Raw genomic sequence first — 24,794 nt, forward strand, 5'->3', positions numbered from 1 at the left:
ACCTTGTTACTTTCACGTTCAGTCGATCAGTACATGTGTCCTATTTCTCTGTCCTGATACCTGGAACCAGATTTGTTACATATTTCTCATAACTTTCTCTTTTTTTCTTTCCGTGAATCAGCTGAAGAGAAGAGCTTGCTTTTGTAACGCAACACCATTTACTTGCAAATCATCAGCGGTTAGAAAATCAGCAGTCCCGTGATAATAAATCCAATGTTCCAGCTTCCTTAGCCTCCAACATCTCTCAACCAACAACGAATCGCAGTTACTGCACGCTTTAACGAAACCATCCCGTCCCAGCGCTGACAAGAGCTGCGTTATAACGGGGTAGCAGTTACCATTCCATCGTTACGGGAGAGGAGCTCTCCACGCTGAAAAGGTAGCATTTGTTGAAAGGGGATCCGGCGGCGTTTAACACCTCCATATATGGGCAGGGTACTCTGGTTTGGCCTATTTCTTACCAATTTGGAAATGCACGCGATGCGAGGCGAAAATAAAGCTCCCGTTGCCATGGAGATGGCAAGGGTTTGGGGGCACATTACTTTAGATAGAATCGGAAAAGTTTGTGTTGTGGGGTTCAAGCTAACTTCATGCGTGTCGACTCGTATTCGGAAACTAGGAGCAGTTACTTTGGATATTGGGGCATCTGAAGACATTCCTGTATTTCACCAGATAATGCCAGAGGATACTATGAGAACGGAAGGATGTGTTTAAAGTTTGGTCTTGAATAACTCTGAGAGTTTGACCATGTCTCACAGGCGGAAAAGTGCTCGACCTACGAATAAGCATTGGCGAAATGGACCCCACACCTTTGATCATTCTCCGACACAGTCCGTAAGTACACCACCAACGCCATGTCTGACTGAAATAGACATGATATGTACATCACGTGAAATAGACATGACTGGAGATTTTGTTATTGTTTCATGGTTATTGTGTGTATCAACCACGTGATCACGTATTTTCGGAGTGAATAAGGTTGATAATCATATACACCTAGTTGAAATGTTGATATTTATTCCATTCTGTCGTGAATATGAAATGCATTGAAGTGTTGAAATACACACCGCTTGAAATGAACATGTTCCCTTGTTTTGGGAATGATTGAACAATTGACTTATTGACCAAGAACGTGTGCTTCGCTGAAACTAACGGAACGTTTACTTCGGTATACTATAACTTATTTAATTATTTTATTAGTATTTTATTTTATTTTATTTTATTTTTATTATGTGCTTGAAGCTTTTTGCTGTTAGTTGTTTTGTTTCAAACAACGGAAACTGAATCATTCGCCGTGACTCCTCGACTGCATAATTTAAGAAGTATGTATCATTACGTAACACGCAGTAACTAAAACGCACGTGCACTCAATCACGAAAACAGGAAACCCCATGGAGGAATATTTTCGTGAACCAGTTGTGCACTTAAAAATTATTTGTGTATGTCACTTCAGGTTTGGTATGATACTTGTCAATACTTTAATGATATATTTGAAATATACTTCTTAGAAAATGTTCTACATCCTTTAAAAAAATAAATATTGTATTCCGCACTGAAATAGATACTTTTTATCATTTTCCTTGCATGTCAGTTTCAAAAGCATGTTCCCACCATATGGTCTATGTTCTCCCTATCGCCTCAAGTTTATTTGACATTTTTACGAGGAATATACCAGTATGGTAGTACGTATATATACATACATCTCTGAATTTCTTAACGATTCTAAAGGTGTTAGCGCTACAGCACATTTAGTGCAGGTTTTATTTTGAATGTAAAACGTTCATATATGGCTGAGACTAAGCTCGTTGCCATGTTTAGTTTAAAAGCAGGCGAAGCAACACCTAGATCCATTGTTTACAACCCACTCACGCCGGGGAAGGGGGGGGGGGGGGGGGGGGGGGGTGCGTCTGTCAACGGGGGAGGGGGTAATTGCACATGTGGGAGTTATCAACTGGTCAAAGGGGGACGGTAGGGGATCACCCTCTGTCGTAGGAGATCCCCCATTTCAATTAGATTGTTGCATCACAAACCCTGCCACATCCAATTATGTCTTTGTCCATTAATGGTACCTGACGTTCAGACCTATGACATTCTTACGAAAATTGTATCCGTTAAACTTCCGGTTTGTAAATTTAAACCTCCTAGAAAACAATCCAAAACATGAAACAGGTTAGACACAAAATTCCAACGAGCTCCGTTGAGAGGGACGACCTTTGGTGCGGGTCTGTTTCCCTTCCAGATCAGTAATACTATGAGATAACTCTCCCTGTGCACTTCCTTATAAGGGACTGCCGAACTGGCTCTATTTCATCATATAGCATCGGAATGCACGCGAGCTCCTTTAGCTACTGGTTATATTCTATTTTTATTCATCTATTTATGAACTGCTATTTGAAAGATGTTTATGTTCTCGGGAAATGGGCAAATTGGATGTTCGTTTGGGTTTGGCTGGCTAATCCGTGCTCTGCGAAGTATCACTTATTTTAACGGTGCTTCTATGTCGGGATTATTTAGTGTGTTTAAATCGGATGATAAAATGAACTCTCTCTCTCTCTCTCTCTCTAAGTATTCTCGGTTATATAAGCGACATGTGCGCGTCGATAGCACTGTCCCTGGACGAGGTCCAAGACAGTCACACTGTTGTTGAAACGAGACACCCGAACACGTCATAGAACCGGCCGTTTGTACTGCGATGTTCCTGTGTAGTCCGTTACTTTCCTATCCGTGCCTCGTCATTGTTTGACAGTCATTCACAGCCACACGTTACATGTCCGCATTAGTGAAATATTGCAGCAAAACATGAAGATAAAATATAACAAGTTTTTCTTATCACAGCTTGGTGTTGACGTCATTACCGTCGTTATACTGTTCGGAGTAGATGAACCTTGATTTGGTGTATTCCAAAGTATGGCGATAGGTAGGAGGTCGCCTGTCAAGAAGTGGTTTATGTAGTGTAGTGGTTTTTGTGTTTTTTATTTGTTGTTGAACGCCGGACTCGGCAATATTCCAGCTATATGACGACGATCTGTAAATAATCAAGTCTGGACCATACAATCCAGTGGTTGACATCATGAGCATCGATCCACACAATTGCATTAACCAAATAAGCGAGCCTGACCACCCGATCCCGTTAGTCGCCTCTTACAAGCATGGGTTGCTGAAGACCAATTCTAACCCGGATCTTCACGAGTTTAGTCTAGTGGTTAGAGATCTGACTTCGCCATGCCGAAGACCCGGGTTCGATTATCGATATGGTAGAATATGTAAAGCCAGATACCAGCCCCAGCGGAATCCACCGAGATGCAATTATACCAGCACACCCCATAACACACACACACACACACACACACACACACACACACACACACTGGAAGACAGCTTTCTGTGTCGTTCGCGTCGCAGGAATCCGGGTATCTGGGGACATTTCACCATAATCTTCAACACATACAACAAAAGTAGATCTTTTTCTATTTCTCCACTGTTTCGCACATGTTTTTTCCTTGTCTTGTATTTCCTCCCAAGCACCCCCCCCCCCCCCCAAAAAAAAAAAAAAACAACAACAAAAAACAAACAAACAAACAAAAAGAAAAAAAAAAAAAGACCCACACCAACAACACACACAAAAACAAAAAACAAAACAAAAAAACTACAACATACAAACAAAACAACATCAAACATACAAAAACACCCACTAAAAAAAAATCAGTCTGGTGTATCAAAAAAACCTTCATAAAAAGTGGTTCTGATAATGATGAAACATTTTATTCAGAAATCTGGACTCCTCTGGTCACGTAGTGATGTCAATAAGAGAGTAAGGTGTCTTGGTGCATGTTTAACTACAGCGTTCAATCACAGTCTAGGAACAAGGGCGTTTCTAATGACTGCAGGGCACGATCAGTGCATGAGTACTCAGACTGTTGATAGACAAACTGAGATGGGGTACAATCTGTCGCTCCTGATGTGAGTGACTATTGTTTTAAGCCGCTTTTAGCACTAATCAAGCCATGGCGGGGATAGTCCGTCTCCCAGACCCAAAAGAAGGAATTTAAAAACGAGTCGAATTCAAGTCTAGAATGATTGGGCGAGTCTAGATTGCCTCAGCTCTAGGCATGAAATTAAGCATTGTTCTGGGCTCCATTTGGATTTTTATTTTATTTTGTAAATTTCTATTTTTTAAATTTCTTTATTCCTGGGACTAAATGTCAGTCTAGGCGGGGGCGCTTACTCACCACGAGGTTAACACTGCTCTTTACAATAAAACCCCAAAAATAGTACCAGTATCTTAGGCGTCAAAGTGATACCAAATATTTTACAAGCTTGTAAGCTTTTTGACATACTGATAATGACCAACAAAAATTCGGAATAGTTCTAACTGTGTTCATAACAGATATGCTATCATTGTGTCACAGAACTTAACCGGGGAACGATTTAACAGATATTACTACTCACATCTAAAGAGGACGCATGTCACTGGTAGTGATGTATCTCGGAAGACGTGTTTGATAGATAAAGTATGATGGTTCGGTTCATACGTCCCAGAATGCTTTGCGCCAAAGCACAGGCACCCACAGATCTTACAGCAGTAAATGGATTAAAGGTTCATTTTATAGCAGCTGATCACGTCGTGCTTCGGCATGCAATTATGATCTGGAAGCGTTGTCGTTATGTAGTTACGGGTTTTACGTCATCAACTTTAAAATCATAAATATTGTTATCTTGCATTCGGTACAAAAAACTCCTCAGTATAAAAAAACTTCCGGGCAAAAGAAAGGATACGTCCATGTTTGATGGTGGCTTAAACTGAAACAAACAAGAAATGGTTATTCAATGGTGGTGTATTTGATACGGATATCATGGTTGTGTTTTGGACCTTGAGTTTGGAGTGTTTCAGCGATTGTTTTCAGCCTTGGGATAGTTTGAGAACGTTTGTAATTATGTAGTCAAATCTAATGTTAAATGGGCAGTCGTGTAGCCTAGTGGTTAAAGAGTTCGCTCGTCACGCCGAAGACCCGGGTTCGATTCCCGACATGAGTACAATGTGTGAAGCCCGTTTCTGGTGTCCCCCGCCGTGATTTTGCTGGAATATTGCTAAAAGCGGCGTAAAACCATACTCACTCACTCACTATAATGTTAAATACTTCATTTTGCCCGGCAGTTCTCTCTCTCTCTCTCTCTCTCTCTCTCTCTCTCTCTCTCTCTCTCTCTCTCTCTCTCTCTCTCTCTCACACACACACACACACACACACACACAATGGAAGACAGCTTTCTTTTGTCATTTTATGTTATTTTTAGTCATCGACTGAGCCTTTTCTTTTTTGAACAGATTCCCAAACCATGCACAAGATGCCTAAAAGTAGAAACTGAATTAGGGACTGTTAAAAGAATGATGTCTCTCAGTTTAAAACGAACAATTAACAAAGTATCGATTATTTTGCTATGTATTATCATATTAAATTCACGGGAATAACGATTGTTTCTTTCCACGACAGTGAAAAAAATGTTCAAGAAATAACTTGAAAAAAAACCAGTATTACCTCTTGATTCTATACACTGGATGTCCTGACGCGCGAAGATCGGGTAGAATAGGTCTTCAGCAACCGGGCCTGCCGTAATAAGGCGACTATGCTTGTTGTATAGGAGGCGACTTAAGGGATCGGGTGGTCAGGCTCGCTGACTTGGTTGAAGCATGTCATCGATCCTAATTGCGTGGATCGATGCTCATGATATCAATCACTGGATTGTCTGGTCCAGACTCGATAATTAACAGACCGCCGTCATATAGCTGGAATAATGGTGAGTGCGACGTTAAGCAACAAACAAACCAACCAATCAACCACTGGATGTCCTACCAAAGAAATATTTTTGCTCATTCAGAAAAGGTATCTTGGTTGATGTTTCAGGCGTGCGAGGACGAGGGCGAAGACAGGTCCCCGCCAGCTGCCGATCCGGGCCAGGCCATCGAGATTCCCTCCGACATCTTCAAGGACTTTCAGCAGCTGAAACACGCGACTAACCTTGACACGACCACCCTGATGAGGAACCTGCTCAACGACTACCACAGGTCAGTGTCCACAGCAAGGGAAACGGTCGTGGTGTAGTAGTCTAGTCGTCTAAGGCACCGCAATTAGCTGTGCAGAGTTGCGTCCCTTTGGCGCGCCAGGAATCTGTGAATGTGGGTTCGAATCCCGGTTGCCTCGATTATGTTTCTAGGTTGTCAGCAACATCCCGTGCTCGTGGGTTTCACCGAACTGGTAAACGTCTTAGACCTGCATCACTTCGGGCTGACATGCAGTGATGTATCTGGAATACTGTTGAAAGTGGTGTTAAACCCAACTCACCCACTCACTCACTCTAGGGACATGGTTGTCCGGCTTGTTTGTGTTTTTCTTTTTTGTTTAACGCCAGTCACCAATATTCAAGCTGTTTTACTTTATAAGTGAGAAACATGAAAGAAATCCTATTAAATGTAAAATTAGAATTAGACATATCTCGGACACTTATTTATGATTATATCACAAAGTGTTCTCTACTGTTACAACATGAGCAAGTTGTCTTGAACACATGTACTCTGTACTATAGTAGTTTAGTGTAGTATCGTCAACAACGTGCACGTCAGTCGTGTGGGCATTTCCGATAAACGTCATATTATAAAGTATTATTGTGGAGCCAAAATGAAATTCTCTTACCTCGTATTTCTGTAATTTGGTATCAGTGACAAACCCCAGTTTACTTTGGTCTTCTCTTCCTCAGACTTCCAGCTCGGTCGTCCTGGCACCGCCCCCTGGTGGAGGAGGAGGAGCAGAAGAGTCCTCCACCGACAGTTGTGGACGACAAGCAGGTCATGAGGGACTCCTCAGAGAGGGGCATGTTTGACATGGACATGAATCGGAGCTCTCCACTCGTGGACAGTGGCTTCATAGATCATGGCTGTGACAGCCCCTTTGGAACTGGAACAGATCAACCCTTGGATCTGTCAGTCGTTGTGAAGTCTGAGAGATCAACTCCAGAGAGTGCCATTGGTCCACAAGACAAGAAGACCCTGGTCGGACAGCTACAGAGGAAGCTGATTGGAGGAGACAGGAGTCCTGCTTCTCCCACCGTGTCGTCTTCTCCTTGTGTGATGATGACATCTGACGTCATCATGTCCCACGTGTCAAGCCAAGGGGGGTTGGTTATGACCTCTGCCATGCCAAACCAGTGCAGGGTTGTGATGTCATCTGCTGTGCCCGGCTCGGGGACATTTACTCTCAGTGGTGACAAGAACGAGTGCAACATCATGATGCCGGTGCAGATGTCGATGCAGCTGCCGACGGTCACCAACGTCGACGGTGGACAAGGGGTTATGACGAGTAATATCAACGTTGAAACAAGTAGTGGTCAGCAAATAGTAGCCATCCCCTTCTTGCAGACTGTGCCGGCCGTCCAGGTGCAAGCTGCTCCTAAATCCCAACTACAACCACAATCTCAACCTCAGCCACAGCAACAGCTTCAGCAGTTTCAGCTACAACAGCAACAACAGCCCCAGCAACCACAACCACAACCTCATGTGCCAGCAAGAAGGGGCAGAAAGCCAGGATCAGTCAACAAGGGAAATAAGGCATCCAAACCAGTGAGGTCAAATGAAATGAAAGTTGTTGCTGAGAACACGATGTTCCCAGGTGTGTATACGAGTATTCTCAAGCTGCCCTGGAGCCGTCGATCTCGAAGCAAGGCTCATCCTCCAGCCCCCCCAGTGCCTCCTCCAACGCAACCTTCCATGACGCTTCTCCCTGTTACGTCATCCCAGGACATAGCAACTTCAGAATCAACACTAGCAACTTCAGCAACACACTCACCCTCTACAACACAGTCTGTGATGATGGTGTACCCTAATGCTACAATATCTGCTTTGGGTAAGCCAGTGAGAAAAAGGGGCCGACCTCCGAAGCTTCCAGTTCTTTCCCACCTCCTTGCAGAGAAGAAGCCCAAGAAAGACAGCCTATATACCCCAGTAGCGACAACCCTTCCTAGTCAGTCCGCCTCCATATCTGCCGATGGATCAATGCTCTCTATACTCAGTACTCACAGTATTGGAGCAGACACTTCAACTGAAGATGATAAATTAAAAAAACTTCAAACTGTGCCTGAATCCCAGGATTCAAAGTCCTTTCACCCAGACCAATTCCCCGCTCCAACGACACAACCCCTTGAAACCCCAGACCAAGGTACTGCAACAACTAAAGGATCAAACGGTGCCATGTTTCAAGAGATGCTCCTGTCTTCCAAATCACTGATCAACATCAAACCGAGAAAGCGACAATCCAGCAACCTTATAAAATCAGGCGAGAACTTCATATGTACATCTTTTAGAATAAGACCAAGAGGCTCAAGACACAAAGCTCCAACAGATTCCCCAAAGGCTGGCCTTCCACAAGCTCCCCCAGAACCCGTCCCTGCTCCACCAGTCAGCACAGACATTAACAATGCATCCCCAGTTCCTCAAACAGAGCCCTTGGAAAGGGTCACTGTGTCTCCCACCTCCACAGTGGACGATTCCCCTCTGTCTAAGAATATGTTCCACGAGCTCTACCACTGCAAGGTATGCAACGAAATCGTCCCAGCAGATGAGAAACAGACCCACAAACAGCAACACGTTCCGGTCAAGTTCTTCTGTCTGACCTGCGGCTTGGAATACTACAGTTTCCTTCAGGGCAAGGCAGGGGAGGACCCGGATGCACCTCAGAGCTTTCAGTGCGAACGATGCAGTGAGAACTACAACAGTAACCTCCCTTTGAGCAGCGGCCTTCACCTCAAGACGGAGTCATTACAATGTGATGTGTGTGACGAACAACTGAAATCTTTCTCCGATCTCTGCGAACACAGGAGAGAGGTACATGGTGATGAGAAGAAGGGAATTGATAATTATCGCTGTGATGAATGCGGGAAAGTGTTTTTCACGGAGAAGAGTCTTGATGCTCACAGAGAAACCCACGAGGAGAAGGAGGAAGAGTATTGTGAGGAAGAAATGAATCCTGAAGAACTGGAACTGGCGAAAGAGTTCTCCAGTAAGAAGGAGTACACGTGTGTTTATGATGGCTGCAAAAAGAAGTTCATGAAGAAGTTCCACCTTCAAGAACATATTCGTGTGAAACATTTCAACATCCGGGCCTACCGGTGCTCATGGCCCGGATGCTACAAGGAGTTTGCGGCTGAGCGCCATCTTAAGGTACATTTGTTAATTCACAAGGATGAAAAACCGCTTAAGTGTGACTTCTGTGACTATAGATGTCGCCAGCGAAATGCTATGAACTGGCACATGCGCAAACACCCGGAAGCTCCTTACAGATACCGGAAGTTTGGAATGCTTTCCGGGGGCGATGACTGAGAGTTTATGATGTGGTGTGTGTCTGGTGTTCTAAGTGACCATTAAAACGGTCTGGATTCTTCGGGAACAACTTCACGAATCTACTTTGATCAAATTAAATGACCAAAATTATGTTGTGTTCCAAAAAGGTATGAGTTCTCGTTAGATGTTAACTAATGCAGGGTGTCGCTATGAAGTCATTTGTAACATTAGCATTTGAAAAGACATATGTAACTGTGCAATATTCTTGTGCTAATGAGGCCAGTTCCATTTTTGTTTCATTTCAAAGAATTAATCTGAGATTGACTTCATCATAACACGAAAGGAAACTCTCAAAGACTTTGTGTCAAAGTCGGGATTATCGACATTTAAGTAGCACTTCTTGTTTGTGTTTGATAATATTCTCTGGGTTCCGAAGATTCGAATAAAGGACAACTACTGAATTCCTAAGAATTAGCAAACTCGTCAGCTCAATCATATCGCTGGAAACAGTTTTTTCACTTTATCACACTAGTCAAATACATATGACTGTTAGTGCATAGAGATCGCATATGCGCATGTGCGTGTGTGGGTGTGTATGAGAGTGTGTGTGTGTGTGCAATACCCTCCATTATGTAACCACTATACAATATCAAAGTGCGCGGTACAATTAGGGGTTATGCAATATTACTGTCAATATATATAGTATTGTTGGCACTGTTTTCTTCATAAGGAAATGCAGGGTTCCTTAATTATATACACCAGACTTGCATCAAACCGATCCCATTTTCGATCCTTTAATAAACGTAATCATTACCCTTCGTCCATGACGTCGCACGACAAATGTAATTAAATATGCCGTCCATGACGTCCCGCGACAAATGTCATGTTATCTGCCGTCCATGACGTCCCACGACAAATGTCATTATATCTGCCGTCCATGACGTCCCGCGACAAATGTCATGTTATCTGCCGTCAATGACGTCCCGCGACAAATGTCATTGTATCTGCCGTCCATGACGTCCCACGACAAATGTAATTATATATGCCGTCCATGACGTCCCGCGACAAATGTCATGTTATCTGCCGTCCATGACGTCCCACGACAAATGTCATTGTATCTGCCGTGCATGACGTCGCACGACAAATGTAATTATATCTGCCGTCCATGACGTCCCGCGACAAATGTCATGTTATCTGCCGTCCATGACGTCCCGCGACAAATGTCATTATATCTGCCGTCCATGACGTCGCACGACAAATGTCATGTTATCTTCCGTCCATGACGTGCTCGTGAGAAGCACACAATCAAAATTCTAGATAGCATTTCCATTTCAAGATATGAGCAGTATATAGATATGTCACAATGCATACAGATTACTTGAATAAAAGTCGTAAAGTTCAAATAGTCGGTTTATCGAAGCTTTTGTTATTAACGATAATATTCCTGCGAAGAAAATTCAGATACCTCGAACTATATTTCAATTCGTTATATCGGGAAAGTTGACTTCGCTCTTATAATGCAATAAGACAAATGGGATTATTTTTTATGAAAAAAACGGCGAGTAAAAATAGAAGCGTTATTGTAATACGTGTTTTTCAAAAGGTTTCTTTTTCTATATACTGTATCCACATTCGGCTTCTCCAATGTACCCACATCAATAGCTATTTGTATATTTTGTTGTTTGTATATGTCGAATATTGTGTTTTTAGTTTTTAACCTATATTCTTATACGGTCGGCGAAAAGTGCAATATATGTATTATATCTATGGTTGTGCTGTGGTGCTTATTTTTATCTGTTGTCTCGAATATATTGAATGTTTGGTATTTATGAAGAAATCCTTCAGGACCTGTTTTAATATCCTTATACTCACATAAAAAAAGATATTCCATTTTTTCCAGATTATCGAGTATTTTCTCTCGAATATCGCGTATATCGACTACCCGTGTGCATCACACGTCCTTGTTTGTTTGTGCAGAGTTACGTCCCTTATCCGTAGCAGGACCATACTCGCCCGAGTTTCTCCCGATGATCTGTGATACTTCGGGTTTTCAGCACACAACCTGACAACCGTGTTGTACTGAAATATCGCACTAAGAGCTGTTAAACCCAGTCTCTGTTTATTGATTTTACCATATCACGGCGGTCTGTAAAATTTCAGCCTGGAACACACAACATAAGCAACATTATGAGCAACGGTCCACGTTGTCGGGTGCGATCAACACAATCAACCATGTCACAAATTTAGCTACGGCAACTGATTCACTCGAATATCCGGGGCATTGTATCTCAGTTCTGATGTCATAAATACCTTATTACCATAACCCAGTTTCGGTTTCAACATTTGATATGTTGACGTCACGAAGTTGTGGTGGTGGTGGTGGATGTATCCAGGGTATTTATCATGACTGATTTGACATATAATGCCATGGATAGGGGAGGATGATCCGCAGTCACTGGGATCCTGCTCAGTGAATTAGAAATGAGGCTGAATGAAACTGGTGCTCGACTGTTATAATTTAAATTATATACATATTTTGGGCTCGTCGTAAATATGAATAATCCCCGTGAGCATACAGAAAGAGGTTCAGTCGAGGTTCAGTAGTGGTAATTAAACATCTTTGATCATGGTTGGTTTGTTGTGGCCAAATGGACTAAACATTGTGAAATTTAACTGGACAATTCGAAAGTGTTTTTTGAGTATAGAAAGCCTGGTATCTTACTTGCACCGTCAAGATTGTGTGTTTTGTTCATATCTCGTGGATTGTTAATTCGGATAAGTGTACGATTGTCAGTCAGGATCTGGGCCCCGTTGCACAAAGCGTTGCCCTGTCGTAAGCCTCTAAAGTATGGGAGTTACAATCACCTTAGCGCTAAGATAGCTTTGTGCAACTGGGCTCCGGTAATATCAATCTCTTCGGCTGATTCCTGAGCGTAATTTCAATCATGTTCTGGGTAGCCTCTTGTTACACGATTACAGAGTGGGGCGAATATTTCCAACTGCAGCGCACAGATAGATGTTTCATTTGTCCCGTGTAGTGTAAAGGGTACAAAGACCTTATCTCCTCCGTCCAACGCTATTCATATGTAAATAATTACTCACGTAGAAAATTAATTTCGGATAGAATTCCATGTTGTTCAACACTAAACGGCGTTTTCTCGTTTCAAAGGAAAACCACTGATTAAACCAAGCAGGAACACAATTTTATGATTGTTGAAATACAATGTTTATTTGGAACTAGCATTTGTGACTTTCATGCAACAGGAGTATACATCACATCGTTTAAAAAAAAATAACTCATGTTACGGTATTTGATTAAAGGTTTAATATCTTAAAATATAAACACGTATTTAATTACAATTGGTAACGAAAAAGTGATATTTTACTAATATATTTAATTATTATCAAAACAAATTATTTTCGACGATTGGAAATCGTTGGGGTTTTCAAATGTCTCAATTTTAGTAAAGCGTCGGATTTTAAATCAAGAAAGATATCGCTATTCATAAAGAGTATGGTAATATTCCTTCGTCTATTAATTTTGATTTATTATTTGTTTACATCCTCATTTTTAGCATCACCCATGACTTACTGCTTATCGTGGTTTTGACTTGTCAGCGGCCTTCAATCAAACAGTATTTTCTGGTTACCATGACGATGTAATTCGGCTGTTAGTGGTGTATATCAAATGTATTAATATCAGACAAAGAAATAAAGAAATTTATATTTTGTCACAATTCAGTTGTTTGAGTATTCATTCCTGAGTGTGAGAAATCAACGAAGGCGATATTCCGCAAGTATCGACACCTAACTTGTATTACGTTTCAGACTGCTTGAGTGAGTGAGTTGGGTTTAACGCCGCTTTGAACAGTATTTCTGTTCTATTTCGGCGTGCCATCTTGGTGTGAGAGGACGTCCGAGGTGATGCAGGATAAAGCTGACAAACCTAGAAACATGATCAGGGAGAATATCGGATTCGAACCCACGATCATAGATTCCTGGTGTGCCAAAGGGACGCAACTCCGCACAGCAATTGCAACGACATGGCCAGTATGCCAAACACCATATGGAGCGGAAACTAATGTCAGAACGATACCATGAGTGAACAACTAAGTTGGGAATAATACCAATTGTAACAGTTTAAGACAACAATCTGGCATTTTCTCAATGTGATTAATTCACTCCGTCATTGGAATGTAGATTACTCTTATAGATAAAATGAGGGAGGGAGTTAGGGTTTCTTAGATAAAGGTACAGAACAAAAGTGGGGAGATATTTTCCCTTGTCTCGTGGTCGGTGGGGTAGCCTTGTGGTTGAAGCGTTGGCGTGTTACGCCGAAGACCCAGGTTCGATTCCCCACTTGGGTACAATGCGTGAAGCCCATTTCTGGTCTACCCGCCGTGATATTGCTGGAATATTGCTAAAAGCGGCGTAAAATTCAACATATCAATCAGGCTTTGCAACATGTGATCGTACCCTAATGAATCTGGAAATGTTTCTCTTCGTAGCTCAATCCCGAACTTGAATGGTTGGGTGTGTTTATGTTCTGATCCCGACTGCGCATATAAATTCCCCGTAGCGTTACTTGGGGTTCCTCTATACAGTCTTCTGTACACTCACGTTATAACAAAGGTGGGCTTTTGTCTTTTGTGGACTCGCGTTATAACGAGGTGTGTGCAGCTTCACAGGGGAACAAAATTTTAAAAAACCCAGCTTCTTTAGGTCTATCTACTCTATCTATTCACAAGATGTCGGGAAATACGATTTCGTTACATGAGCTTACGCAGGACATTGCAGATGTGATAATTCCAAAGCACATGCCGGTCAGAAGTTACTCGTGTGCCTGGGTTAACATGCAAGTTATAAACAAACTCCCGACAGGAGCTAATTCATACAGAGTTACCTCCCTTATGCTGTATTGCGTGTATTATATCCTGCTTTGACGGGTAAATGTAGACTAACACCTAGTCAGTGAAAACAGTCTTTAAAAAAATGATTTTTGTAAGAACCTTTCCTCTTCAGCTGTGTGGAATCAAGCAAACTAGACTTGGTAAGTTTGATCAAGACTTGCCGAGGCTTTTAGTAAAAAGAAATTACTTAAAAAATATAAATTCCAGTCTTGGTGTAGGACTAGGTATATGTAACTCTCCGAGAACACTGGCAGTTGGCTTTATATAACAAATTAGGAACCCATGAGTGCGTGAGTGAGTTAGTTGTGTTTAACACCGCTTTTAACAGTATTCCATTTATATCAGTGTGTCAGCTTGATGTGGGAGGAAAGCCCCACGTAATGCAGGTCTCAAACCTTTACCACTTTGGTGAAACCCACGCAAGGGTATTGTGCTGACAAACCTAGAAACATAATCGGGGCGAACCGGGATTTGAACCTTCTACCAGAGGTTTCTGGCGTGCCCAAGGGGCGCAACTCTGCATAGCTACTTGCAGCCCCTTACCAAGTAAAGACGACTGGTATTAACCAACGGTGCAGTCAGGAAGTCAAACACTTGGGTCGTCTATGGAAAAGGTCTCTCTTCAAACAAAAGCATAAAGTGGAGTGAGATTACATGGCCTTTAATAAAAAAATGCAACTTGAACAAGAAATTGATGCTATTCTAGGCCCCACTTACCAAAGAAGCATTGAATGCAAAGTCTCACTGGCCATGCTAGATTGGTGCCCACATACCAGTCTAACTAAACATGAAGGAATAGAGGAAATTAATGTTTCTAAGCTTAACAAGTATTGTTTGTTTGTTTGTTGTTTAACGCCGCATTGCTCAATATTCCAGCTCTATGAAGTCTGGACCAGACAATCCAGTTATTTCGTCACCATTTGCCTATGTATTAATTCGGAGTATTAAGATTTCTCGAACATTGTCTGAGATGCTATTAAAATTTGCATCATTTAATCTAACTCTCCAAGTGAAAAATAAGCAGGATTGGGTTGGGTCAAATAAAAATTGTTTCTGCAGAAATTCTCGATGGCACAGAACTAAATTGTGAGATCACTAAATGACCACACAAGATGAATGAACAATCAGTAAATTATATTGAAACAGTTTTAGTTTTACAACAAAAAGGGCAATACAATGGGTGAAATACGTTACAGCAGTTATTAGTAACAGGCCCCATAATTAATTAAATTAATCCGGAATAGTGTTGAGAGCTGGCAGGAATTTGGTGTTTTCAGATAGGTATCCAATCTGCACTTGGCAAGTTAGGTAGACAAAAGTCCGGTAGAAAATGGCCAAAGATCACCATCGTGTCGCTCTTATTTTGGTGCGAGAAACTGCTATCACAAAACTCCACGAAGGATCAAGTCTGCCACACTCATATTACTTGCATTTGCTTCAAACAAAATGGCGGCGCCCAGTCAAGACCATCTGATAATCCGATCCATTTTGTAATAAAACGGTCTTACCCTGCGACGTGCATCAGATCACGTGAGCACCTTGATTAAAAACATGAAAAGATTTGGAAAATATCCGTGGACGCCCAGTTGGCAGTACACGTCCTGCAGTCGACTGAAATCAGCATGTTGAAATTCATGTTGTTTACTGACCGGATGTCTAGTTTGTAACACGAATTTGATTGGACTATGCATAGACTCGTTAATCCTGCCAAAATGAAACTCCAGAATTCCAGCCTAGTTCTGCAAGGGTGGAAACTGGACTTATATAGTTAGTTAACGCACTCAGCAATATTTCAGCTATATGAGGACAGCCTGTAAATAATCGAGTCTGGACCAGACAATCCAGTGATTGATATCATGAGCATCGATCCACGCAATTGGGATCGGTGACCGTACATCAACCAAGTCAGCGAGCCTGACCACCCAATTCCGTTAGTCGCCTTTTACGACAAGCATAGCCGCCTTTTACGGCAAGCATTGGTTGCTGAAGACCTATAACTAGAGAGTGAGTGAGTATGATTTTACGCTGCTTTTAGCAATATTCCAGCAATATCACGGCGGTGGACACCAGAAATGGGCTTCACACATTGTACCTATGTCAGGAATTGAATCCGAATCTTCTGCGTGGCAAGCGTCAGGAATTGAACCCGGATCTTCGGTGTGGTGAACGAACGCTTCAACCACTAGGCTACCTGACCGCCCCATAACCAGAGACCATATACTGGTATATGGTCTCTGGTATAACATATTGTAGCAGGGTTTTTTCAACGAAGATTCTTGCATCTGATGTACCATATACCGGTATCTCTGAAATTTGCAAGGGCAAAATGAATTTCCATATTTTCAGTACATTTTCAGTTTCATTGTTAGTGTCTGCAAGAACAAGAAAAATCAGTACTTAGGAAAATCTTGCTTTTATTCCATACACATTTAATACATATATCAGAGAAGAACACTTTTACAATTTACAAATATGTCAGTGACTTACAGCACATGGTTCACTGAACACTAAGCATACAATACATTCTCGAAAGCAACATATTACAAAATGTTAACAAATGTACAAATCCTACAACACAGGCTTACATTGTCACGTTCATCCACCCACTGAGTAACTCGCACCTTAACCTCGGAGTAATTCACATCTTAACTTATATAACACATAATAGCCTTCAGCAAAGCAAATCATAACTCACTCATTTTCTTCAAGTCAACAACCATACCAACACATGCTAACCTTAGGTAGCTTGTGTCTTAATCGAAACTTTTTTTCATTTTCTTTGATTATTTTGCTTTTTCAGTTTATTTTATCTAGCTAAATTTCTTTGAAGTCATAATGTAAAAAGGAATTAGCAGATCAAAAATATAATCCACATTATTAAATAATTCAAATGTTGATAGATTTTAGAATATTGTATTGCACATCACAACATAAAGAAAATACATTATCTTCAGTACAACAAAAACCTATTTGATACATCTTGTGTTTCAATTTTATCTTGTGCATTTTAATACATCGTTGTTACAGATGTACCTTATTAATCTAGAACCAAAAACAGTGAGAACTAAAGGAATATTCTACTTGAACTTTCTTCTTGTATAAAATAAATATAAACAGAAATGATTCTCTCTATTTTCCACACGGAGCAGGTTCTTAATCCACCTATTTCAGAAACTCATTCTGTGAATGCTAGATAATCAATCTGTACTTGAATTTAATTAAATTAATTTCAACATCATTTAAGCATCCAACCTTCTTCTCCTAATGATTCAACAGTAATTATATTTCCTTGGTTACCAACGTTCCATAATACAATTGTACAAAATATCTTGACATTAGCATCAGCAAGAACAGTTCGCAGAATGATGGAGCTGGCACCCATCACTTTGTATAAAGGAGTTGAGCCATAATTCAGTACATATCGGATGGGCTGAACGTGTGCCAATGTGTTATTATTTTCTGCAAAAATCTCTTGGCAATTTAACATTATATACGAAATGTGTGAATAATTAATAATTGTGTATGAAACATAACCATGATATTAAACATATTTAATCACAAAGAGCTGACAAAATATCCCAGATTTTAGTAATTGGTTGAAATAACTTTACTGTCATCTGTGTTCATTATTATGTAACCACTTCGTATATTTCAAATAAATAACTTCCCGTTTCTGCAAGCTTAGAACCAGAAAGATGTTCTCCATTCTGTATCCTCCATAGCTCAGGTTCATTAAAACCACGTCTTTACTCCGATATGATACCACTCGGCATGGAAGTCCTGGAGACCATGTCAGGTGAACTTTCTGATCAGTCAATCAGTGATATAGCTTCAAACTTCTTGATATGTGTGAGCAAAGGATTCAGAAAAGCATATACTATTTCTGTATCTCTTGTGTGGCCCAAACACAAACACAATGGGGCAAAAATGTGCTCTATTATATAGTTTATATTTTAAACATACAGTCTTTTCTGAGCACCATGGCATGTACATGCATAAAGGTGTTTAAACGAGGTACAGTTGTATTCTGTGGAGGTTTTTCTTAGCTAAGATCAAACTTCAAAATTGAGGCTGCGAGGACACAAAAAGTGATTGAAAGAGACAACATCTGATTGGCGCAAGAACCAACACAAGACGCAACATTCTATGATTCAGGTCGGCTGTCAGCACTCTTAAATCTCCAACATCATCCATATCACTTCCTCCCAAGATTATTACACGTGAAAACAATCATCTCATGATGAGGAGGACTTCAAACAAGCAATTCACTTCTCTTAAAAAAAACATCACTGGACACAAAAAGCACTTTTACCATTCACACAGTCTCCAACACCAGAACACAGCCATCAGACACTTCACACAAAATGGCCAAATCTCCAAAATCTGACCTAATTGTAACCACTTAATTCCACTACCATACTGTACTTGTTTCCCTTGTCTTTACATCCTGTTGGAGTCCTACCCTAACCACATGGCTACAATCTTCAGATAACGCGAACACAAAAATCTTGCCATGATGTGTTGAATGAAACTGGGTATTACTCGACCACCCCACCACCGTACACAATAATTGACCGACCTTTTCATCATCTTTGGGGGGGGGGGAAGAATGTAATTTCGAGGCAACAAAAACATCTGTTGACTGTATATCTTGAACAAACATGTTTTGTGTTGTTGTGTGTCCAAAAATTGCCTGGCTCCAGAGAAAGTACTGGTCTGTCAGTGCCCACCCTTGACCCCTGAGATCAACCCTGAGATCAACCCTGAGAGTTGACGTTGTAATTGATCGATCTAGCGTTATTCATAATCAGGTACATGGTGCCAATTCAATTCACATTAATGGAAAACCAGGGACTCTTTCGCCATGGTATCAAGAGATGTAAATGCTATCATACAAGTAATAAAATTTGACGATATTTTGATGTTGTATCCCGCAATGACCACTACATCCTGCAAGCATGGACGATACACAATACAATATCTCCTACAAAGCGCCATGTCACAAACATGGAATCTCCTCGACAGGTTCTTAAAAACTTGGCCAAAACTCTTCAGATCCATGTGAATAACACTTTTCGGGTAACAGGAAGTCTGTATCGGAAATGTTTGCATCACTCAATTTAATCTTGACACCTTCTTCCTTGTCTTTCGCTTGAATGCTGTTGTCACTGCTGCAGTTGATGTCGTCCCGGATGCTGCAGCTTCCCTGTCCTGCATGGCTCTCGTCACTCGGCGTTGGGGGGCGGGGCTCACAAAGTTTATGGGGCTGTCGCTCGGGGAACTGTGGGGAGGCTCTGCAACCTTCTTCTTCTTGCTTCTGAAATAATTGATACACTTTTACTACACAAGATACCTCGGACTTGCTTGAAAGCATGTCATTCGACCCTGATGGCGTTCACGATATCGATCACTGAATTGTCTGGTCCAGGCTTGATTATTTACAAGCCGTCATCATATAGCAGGAATATTGCTGAGTGCGGCGTTAAACAAACATGATAGTTTGATGTTTCTAGGAGGCTGCAACAGCTATTTGTAAGAGAGGGGCATTAAGCTAAAAATAACCAACAAAATCACTCCAGTTGCATTTGAATGGTTAAATTTAATTAAACCTGAAAGTTAAATAGCAATGTAATTAACATTGAAAATCACATATTAACACTGATTTCATAATGGCAGGTGGCAACCTCATCAGCTGTGTGTGTCTGTGCGTGTTCGTCAGCTTGTACTCGTTCTGACGAATGCCAGTGTAATCCGATGTCAGTTTGACATTGATACCCTACTCACTAAAGTGACCCGACCAGTCTGATCAATCCTTGTTTCATTCAGAGCAGCAGGCAGGAAAACAACAAGTACATAAACTTGTACAAAAGATCGATCTTACTTGAAGAAAAAAAACAGAAAAATACCATCATACACATATATTTTTCTCACAAACACACATCAATTTTTCTATCGTTTCCAAGTACATTTATGTCTTTAAGTGTCATACACATATTCATGTCCTTGTTAGTTGAACTATCACCCGACCTACATTCCATAACTGAAATAACGTGGGTGTCTGATAACGCAGGGTCGCCCATGAACCCCAAGACTCGCGTTATCGCAGGAGATGACTGTACCATCTTTTAAAGGCTTTTGTTATGACACGATCACAGACCAACCCAGCGACCTTCAAGTATCCAGGCAGACGCTCTATCAACTCATCCATGGGAAACAATGTGATATGTTCTATAAGGTCACAACTGCCGCCAGGTTGTGGTGCATCGTGTAAGTCACAAGTTCAACACCCAAGTGACGATCCGGGTCAGAACTAATCTTCAGCAACGCATGTTTGTAAGAGGCGACTAACGGGATCGGGTGGTCAGGCTTGTTTGATGAATGTCATCGTATCCGAATTCCATAGATCGATGCTCATGATGTCAAACACTGGATTGTCTGGTCCAGGCTCGATTATTTATGTTGCTGCCGCCTTCTGTATTTACAGACCACTCATAAGCTGGAATATTGCTGAGTGGGGCGTTAAACAACCAACAAACAAACACAAGTTTCAATATGGATTCCTGTCAGTGCTGACTGAGGTCCTACAGGACTGAGATAAACCAAGTGATGTCAGCACTATGGTCAGAGGAGAAAAGAAAAAAAAATGATGTTGAGCAGGTAACACAAAACCACCCAGCATGTCTCCTGCAATGTTCAAAGTACTTACGTCTCCTTCTTCACTGCTTTCCTAGTCTTTGGTTTCTGTGAAGGTCCTGCTCCGTCGTCCATCCCTGTGGGAGGGGGAAGAAGGGAGGTAACTGGTGTCGGAGGATCCTCCTTGACGACAGGCGCTGACCTCTTCCTCTGTATCGGTGGGGAGAAGACGAACGCCTTGATGGGCGTTCCCGGTTCTCTGAGTCTCGCTGAAGTAAAACAAAGAGGCTACAGTTAATGGACTCAACACTGCACACAGCATAAGATCAAACAGTCTGTCAAAAGTGGCTGAAAAGATGGCTGATTCTGCATCTCTTCAGATTTTCTGACAACTAGATCTTGTTGACTAACAGATGGCAGTAAGTCCGTCAGTGTAAAGACATGTTCCAACCTTAGCAAGGCTGTCGGAGAAAGGCAAGGTACCCACCTTGTAGTTCTGGCTCCAGCGACATTGGCTCAGAGAACAGAAAGCTGGAAGACGAGGTGTTGGCAGCAGCAGCAGCAACTTCTGTGGAAGATGAGTTAGTGAGTATGCGTGACACACCGCTTGGAGCAACAATCTACATTGTTTTAGTACAATAATACACAACCAACATTTCAACCACCTGATACGACATCTAATACAATTCAGGGAAATGTTTAAGGTACAATAATTAGACTTGCATGTCATTGGGCTAATTCATCACTGACAGACTTTAGTCAACATTTCTATACAAACATATTTCCAACAAATTTTATCAACTTTACCTGATTTTGAGGCAACTGACTCTTGTGTTTCCATGGTAACCTCTTTTGATCTTATCCTGGTAGAGTGTCGAGCTGAAGCCACAGACTTCCTGGCTGGAGATTTGCGTCTTGACTTTGTCTTTAAATACAAAGAAATAAGTCAGAAAAGGGAAACTGTAACAAAATCATTTTCCTGAATTTGGAGGAAGCTTGGATATATGAACTTCATCAGTCTTACTTGATATCATTACTGACAACAACAGGACACATCACAACTTGATGAAACAGGTATTTCTTCAGCAACTGAGACTCGCTAGTCCGCCACTTCTAGGGGTGAAGGGGGCGGTCGGGTAGCCTAGTGGTTAAAATGTTCGCTCGTCATGCCGAAGACCCTCGTTCGATTCGCGACATGGGTACAATGTGTGAAGCCCATTTCTGGTGTCCCCCGCCGTGATATTGCTGGAATATTGCTAAAAGCGGCGTAAAACCATACTCACTCACTCACTCTAGGGGCGACAAAGTAAACCAACCCAACCCGCCGATACATATCGCAATACTGAAGTCACAACACAACAAGTATCACTCCATGTCACTGGCGCTGTGTGAGTTTGTCCTTGTTGCATGAGGTGCAGCTAACAGGACGTTGTTGTCTTCCGTTCACAATCAATGGAGACTTCTTCTTATGATATACTATCAGATTTCACAATTTGCTTTATGGTCACGTAACACCAGCCAAAGAGGTCATCAGGACAGGTTATTGCAAACCGTAAAACTACGGTCATAACGACCTCAAAGGGACCCCTAATTATAGTTTGTTATATCTGTCGTTCTTTATAAACATTTCGACAGTCAGACATGTTTTATCATGTCATCTGACATCATGTTACACAATAAACAACAAAAGTGTGCACTGTACATGTACAGAATACATCCACTTCGATCACTGTGTTACTGTTGTTAAGTGAGGGTGTAATATGAGGACAAGGTGTCAGTATTTAAGAGTAAATCAATTTCCTTCAATTGTTAATTGATGCTTTGAACAGCCGCACTTTGACAGGCAGATTGGAGACACGCAAGGAGCTCAGCTCAGGGATTAACAGTTCGTTTTACTCTTACGTATCGTTGACAGAGCACACGTAGGACCACAAGGTGGGTTTGTAATATACATAATGAGTGTGTTCGTTATATCCATCAACTTTATATGATAAAATATATGTCAAATGGCTGGGACCAAAAGAACAGCTCGGTATATCTGTCAGTTTGTTATAAGCATGTTCATAATAAACATAGTTTACTGTATTACCGTAAATATCGATACAGAATTGAAACATGAACTGAAACAGGGGCAAGAGTTTCGTGGATAGTTTAACTTGTGATGCTTCCATACATCTGTGAACTGTGACATTTCTCTAGATACACACCTCCTCCAACTCGGTCTTGTCTGGGGAGTCTTTGCCGGACTCCGGGGGTGTGAGGGGGGCACTGGCCCGGGATGGTCGGGGTGGAGTCTTGAACACAGCGCTTTCTTCCTGCAATCACAACACGTCATAACACTGACACATATGGTCTCACGTTCACAACCAGTTGCTCACATTTTTATTGTCGTTATGCTTGTGGTACATTTCATAAATTTGCGACAACCTGTCAATCATAATCGCCTCATGTATTTGTTTGTTTGTGGTTTAACGCCACACTCGGCAATATTTCAGCTATGTCACTATCATGAGCATCATTACATGCATCAACCAAGTCAGCAAGTTTGACCACCTGATCCCCTTAGTTGCCTCTTCTGACAAGCATGGCATGCTGCCGACCAATTCTACCCGTACCTTCATGGAGGATATGTTGATTGCTCACATCCACTATTAGGATACAGATGAGAATAGCTTCATCACACTTAAAATGAATAGAAATGACCATGTGTCATACCACATACTTGCTGCACATCAACGTTCATCATGATACATGCAGAAATGGTCAAAAATGACATTTTCAACAAATTTTAAGTCAAAACTGAATTCTATGAGCTCCAAAGGCGTAGTTCTGCGGAGATATCAAAAATGGAACAAAACGACAAAACACCACATCAGCTCATTATCAGTCAGGTGAGCTAAAAAGTTGATTGCATCATTGGCTTCTTGCCATGTTCTCAAATCGTGGACAGAGGAGTGCCGAGGTAAACTTCAGGGACAAAACTCCAAACTGCACTTGGATCTACTCTGCTCCAGATTTCTGACAGGGACAATACCCCAAACTGCACTTGGATCTACTCTGCCCTAGATTTCTGACAGGGACAGTACCCCAAACAGCACTTGGATCTACTCTGCTCCAGATTTCTGACAGGGACAATACCACAAACTGCACTTGGATCTACTCTGCCCTAGATTTCTGACAGGGGCAATACCCCAAACTGCACTTGGATCTACTCTGCCCTAGATTTCTGACAGGGACAGTACCCCAAACAGCACTTGGATCTACTCTGCTCCAGATTTCTGACAGGGACAATACCCCAAACTGCACTTGGATCTACTCTGCCCTAGATTTCTGACAGGGGCAATACCCCAAACTGTACTTGGATCTACTCTGCTCCAGATTTCTGACAGGGACAATACCCCAAACTGCACTTGGATCTACTCTGCTCCAGATTTCTGACAGGGACAGTACCCCAAACTGCACTTGGATCTACTCTGCCCCAGATTTCTGACAGGGACAAAGTGAAGAAACCCGAACTGGAACAAAATAATCCTGGTTATTTCACCTTCTGTTTCTGAGCAGATGTACGCCTTGTCTGCCTCCTCTTTGCAGACTCGGTGTCAAAGTGCAGTACCTCCGTCTCCGACTCTCCCTCCCCCTCGCTGTCCGTCAGCTGTTTGGACAGAGTCTTCATCATCAGCCGAGGTGAGCGTCTGATCGGAGACACCGGTCCAACATCAGAGTCGGATACTAGAGATACAAGTTTTGTTGCCTTTAGTGAGTCACGGTCAGACAGGACAGTCTCACATTAATGACACAATGAGTATTATTAAAATGTTGAAATAAAAATTATTATTACATGAAACAGGATATCACAGCTGCCATATTTTTTTACAAGTATATCCATACTGAACTGTAACACAGGCGACAAATTCTTAACAGACCTT

The 24,794-nt window shown here is 41.7% G+C and overlaps 2 protein-coding genes across 2 annotated transcripts in view; one reads left to right on the plus strand and one right to left on the minus strand.

Moving 5' to 3' along the window:
* Nucleotides 1–366: 366 nt before the first annotated feature.
* Nucleotides 367–11,347, plus strand: LOC139471659 (uncharacterized). Its single transcript, XM_071254088.1, has 3 exons — nucleotides 367–834; nucleotides 5,901–6,061; nucleotides 6,751–11,347. The coding sequence occupies exons 1-3, from the start codon at nucleotides 748–750 to the stop codon at nucleotides 9,362–9,364; spliced, it is 2,862 nt and encodes a 953-aa protein (XP_071110189.1). The 5' UTR covers nucleotides 367–747; the 3' UTR covers nucleotides 9,365–11,347.
* A 7,853-nt stretch (nucleotides 11,348–19,200) lies between these two features.
* The window catches only part of LOC139471603 (protein ELYS-like), a 49,706-nt gene continuing 44,112 nt past the window's right edge, over nucleotides 19,201–24,794 (minus strand). Inside the window, exons 35-40 of the mRNA XM_071253982.1 lie at nucleotides 24,413–24,597; nucleotides 23,076–23,183; nucleotides 21,676–21,793; nucleotides 21,356–21,436; nucleotides 20,942–21,137; nucleotides 19,201–19,552 (exon numbers count right to left, since the gene is read on the minus strand). Of these exons, the coding sequence (XP_071110083.1) occupies nucleotides 19,351–19,552; nucleotides 20,942–21,137; nucleotides 21,356–21,436; nucleotides 21,676–21,793; nucleotides 23,076–23,183; nucleotides 24,413–24,597 (890 nt within the window). The 3' untranslated portion in view covers nucleotides 19,201–19,350. The remainder of the gene's footprint in view (nucleotides 19,553–20,941; nucleotides 21,138–21,355; nucleotides 21,437–21,675; nucleotides 21,794–23,075; nucleotides 23,184–24,412; nucleotides 24,598–24,794) is intronic.

The sequence above is a fragment of the Haliotis cracherodii genome, unplaced genomic scaffold (genome assembly GCF_022045235.1).
Source record: "Haliotis cracherodii isolate W230 unplaced genomic scaffold, xgHalCrac1.p SCAF_23, whole genome shotgun sequence".
In the NCBI taxonomy this organism is placed as follows: domain Eukaryota; kingdom Metazoa; phylum Mollusca; class Gastropoda; order Lepetellida; family Haliotidae; genus Haliotis; species Haliotis cracherodii.

Coding starts and splice junctions, on each gene's coding strand:
- LOC139471659 (XM_071254088.1), top strand. CDS start 748: ATGTCTCACAGGCGGAAAAGTGCTCGACCTACGAATAAGCATTGGCGA. Junction 835..5,900: donor ATCATTCTCCGACACAGTCC/GTAAGTACACCA, acceptor TTGATGTTTCAG/GCGTGCGAGGACGAGGGCGA. Junction 6,062..6,750: donor CTGCTCAACGACTACCACAG/GTCAGTGTCCAC, acceptor TCTCTTCCTCAG/ACTTCCAGCTCGGTCGTCCT.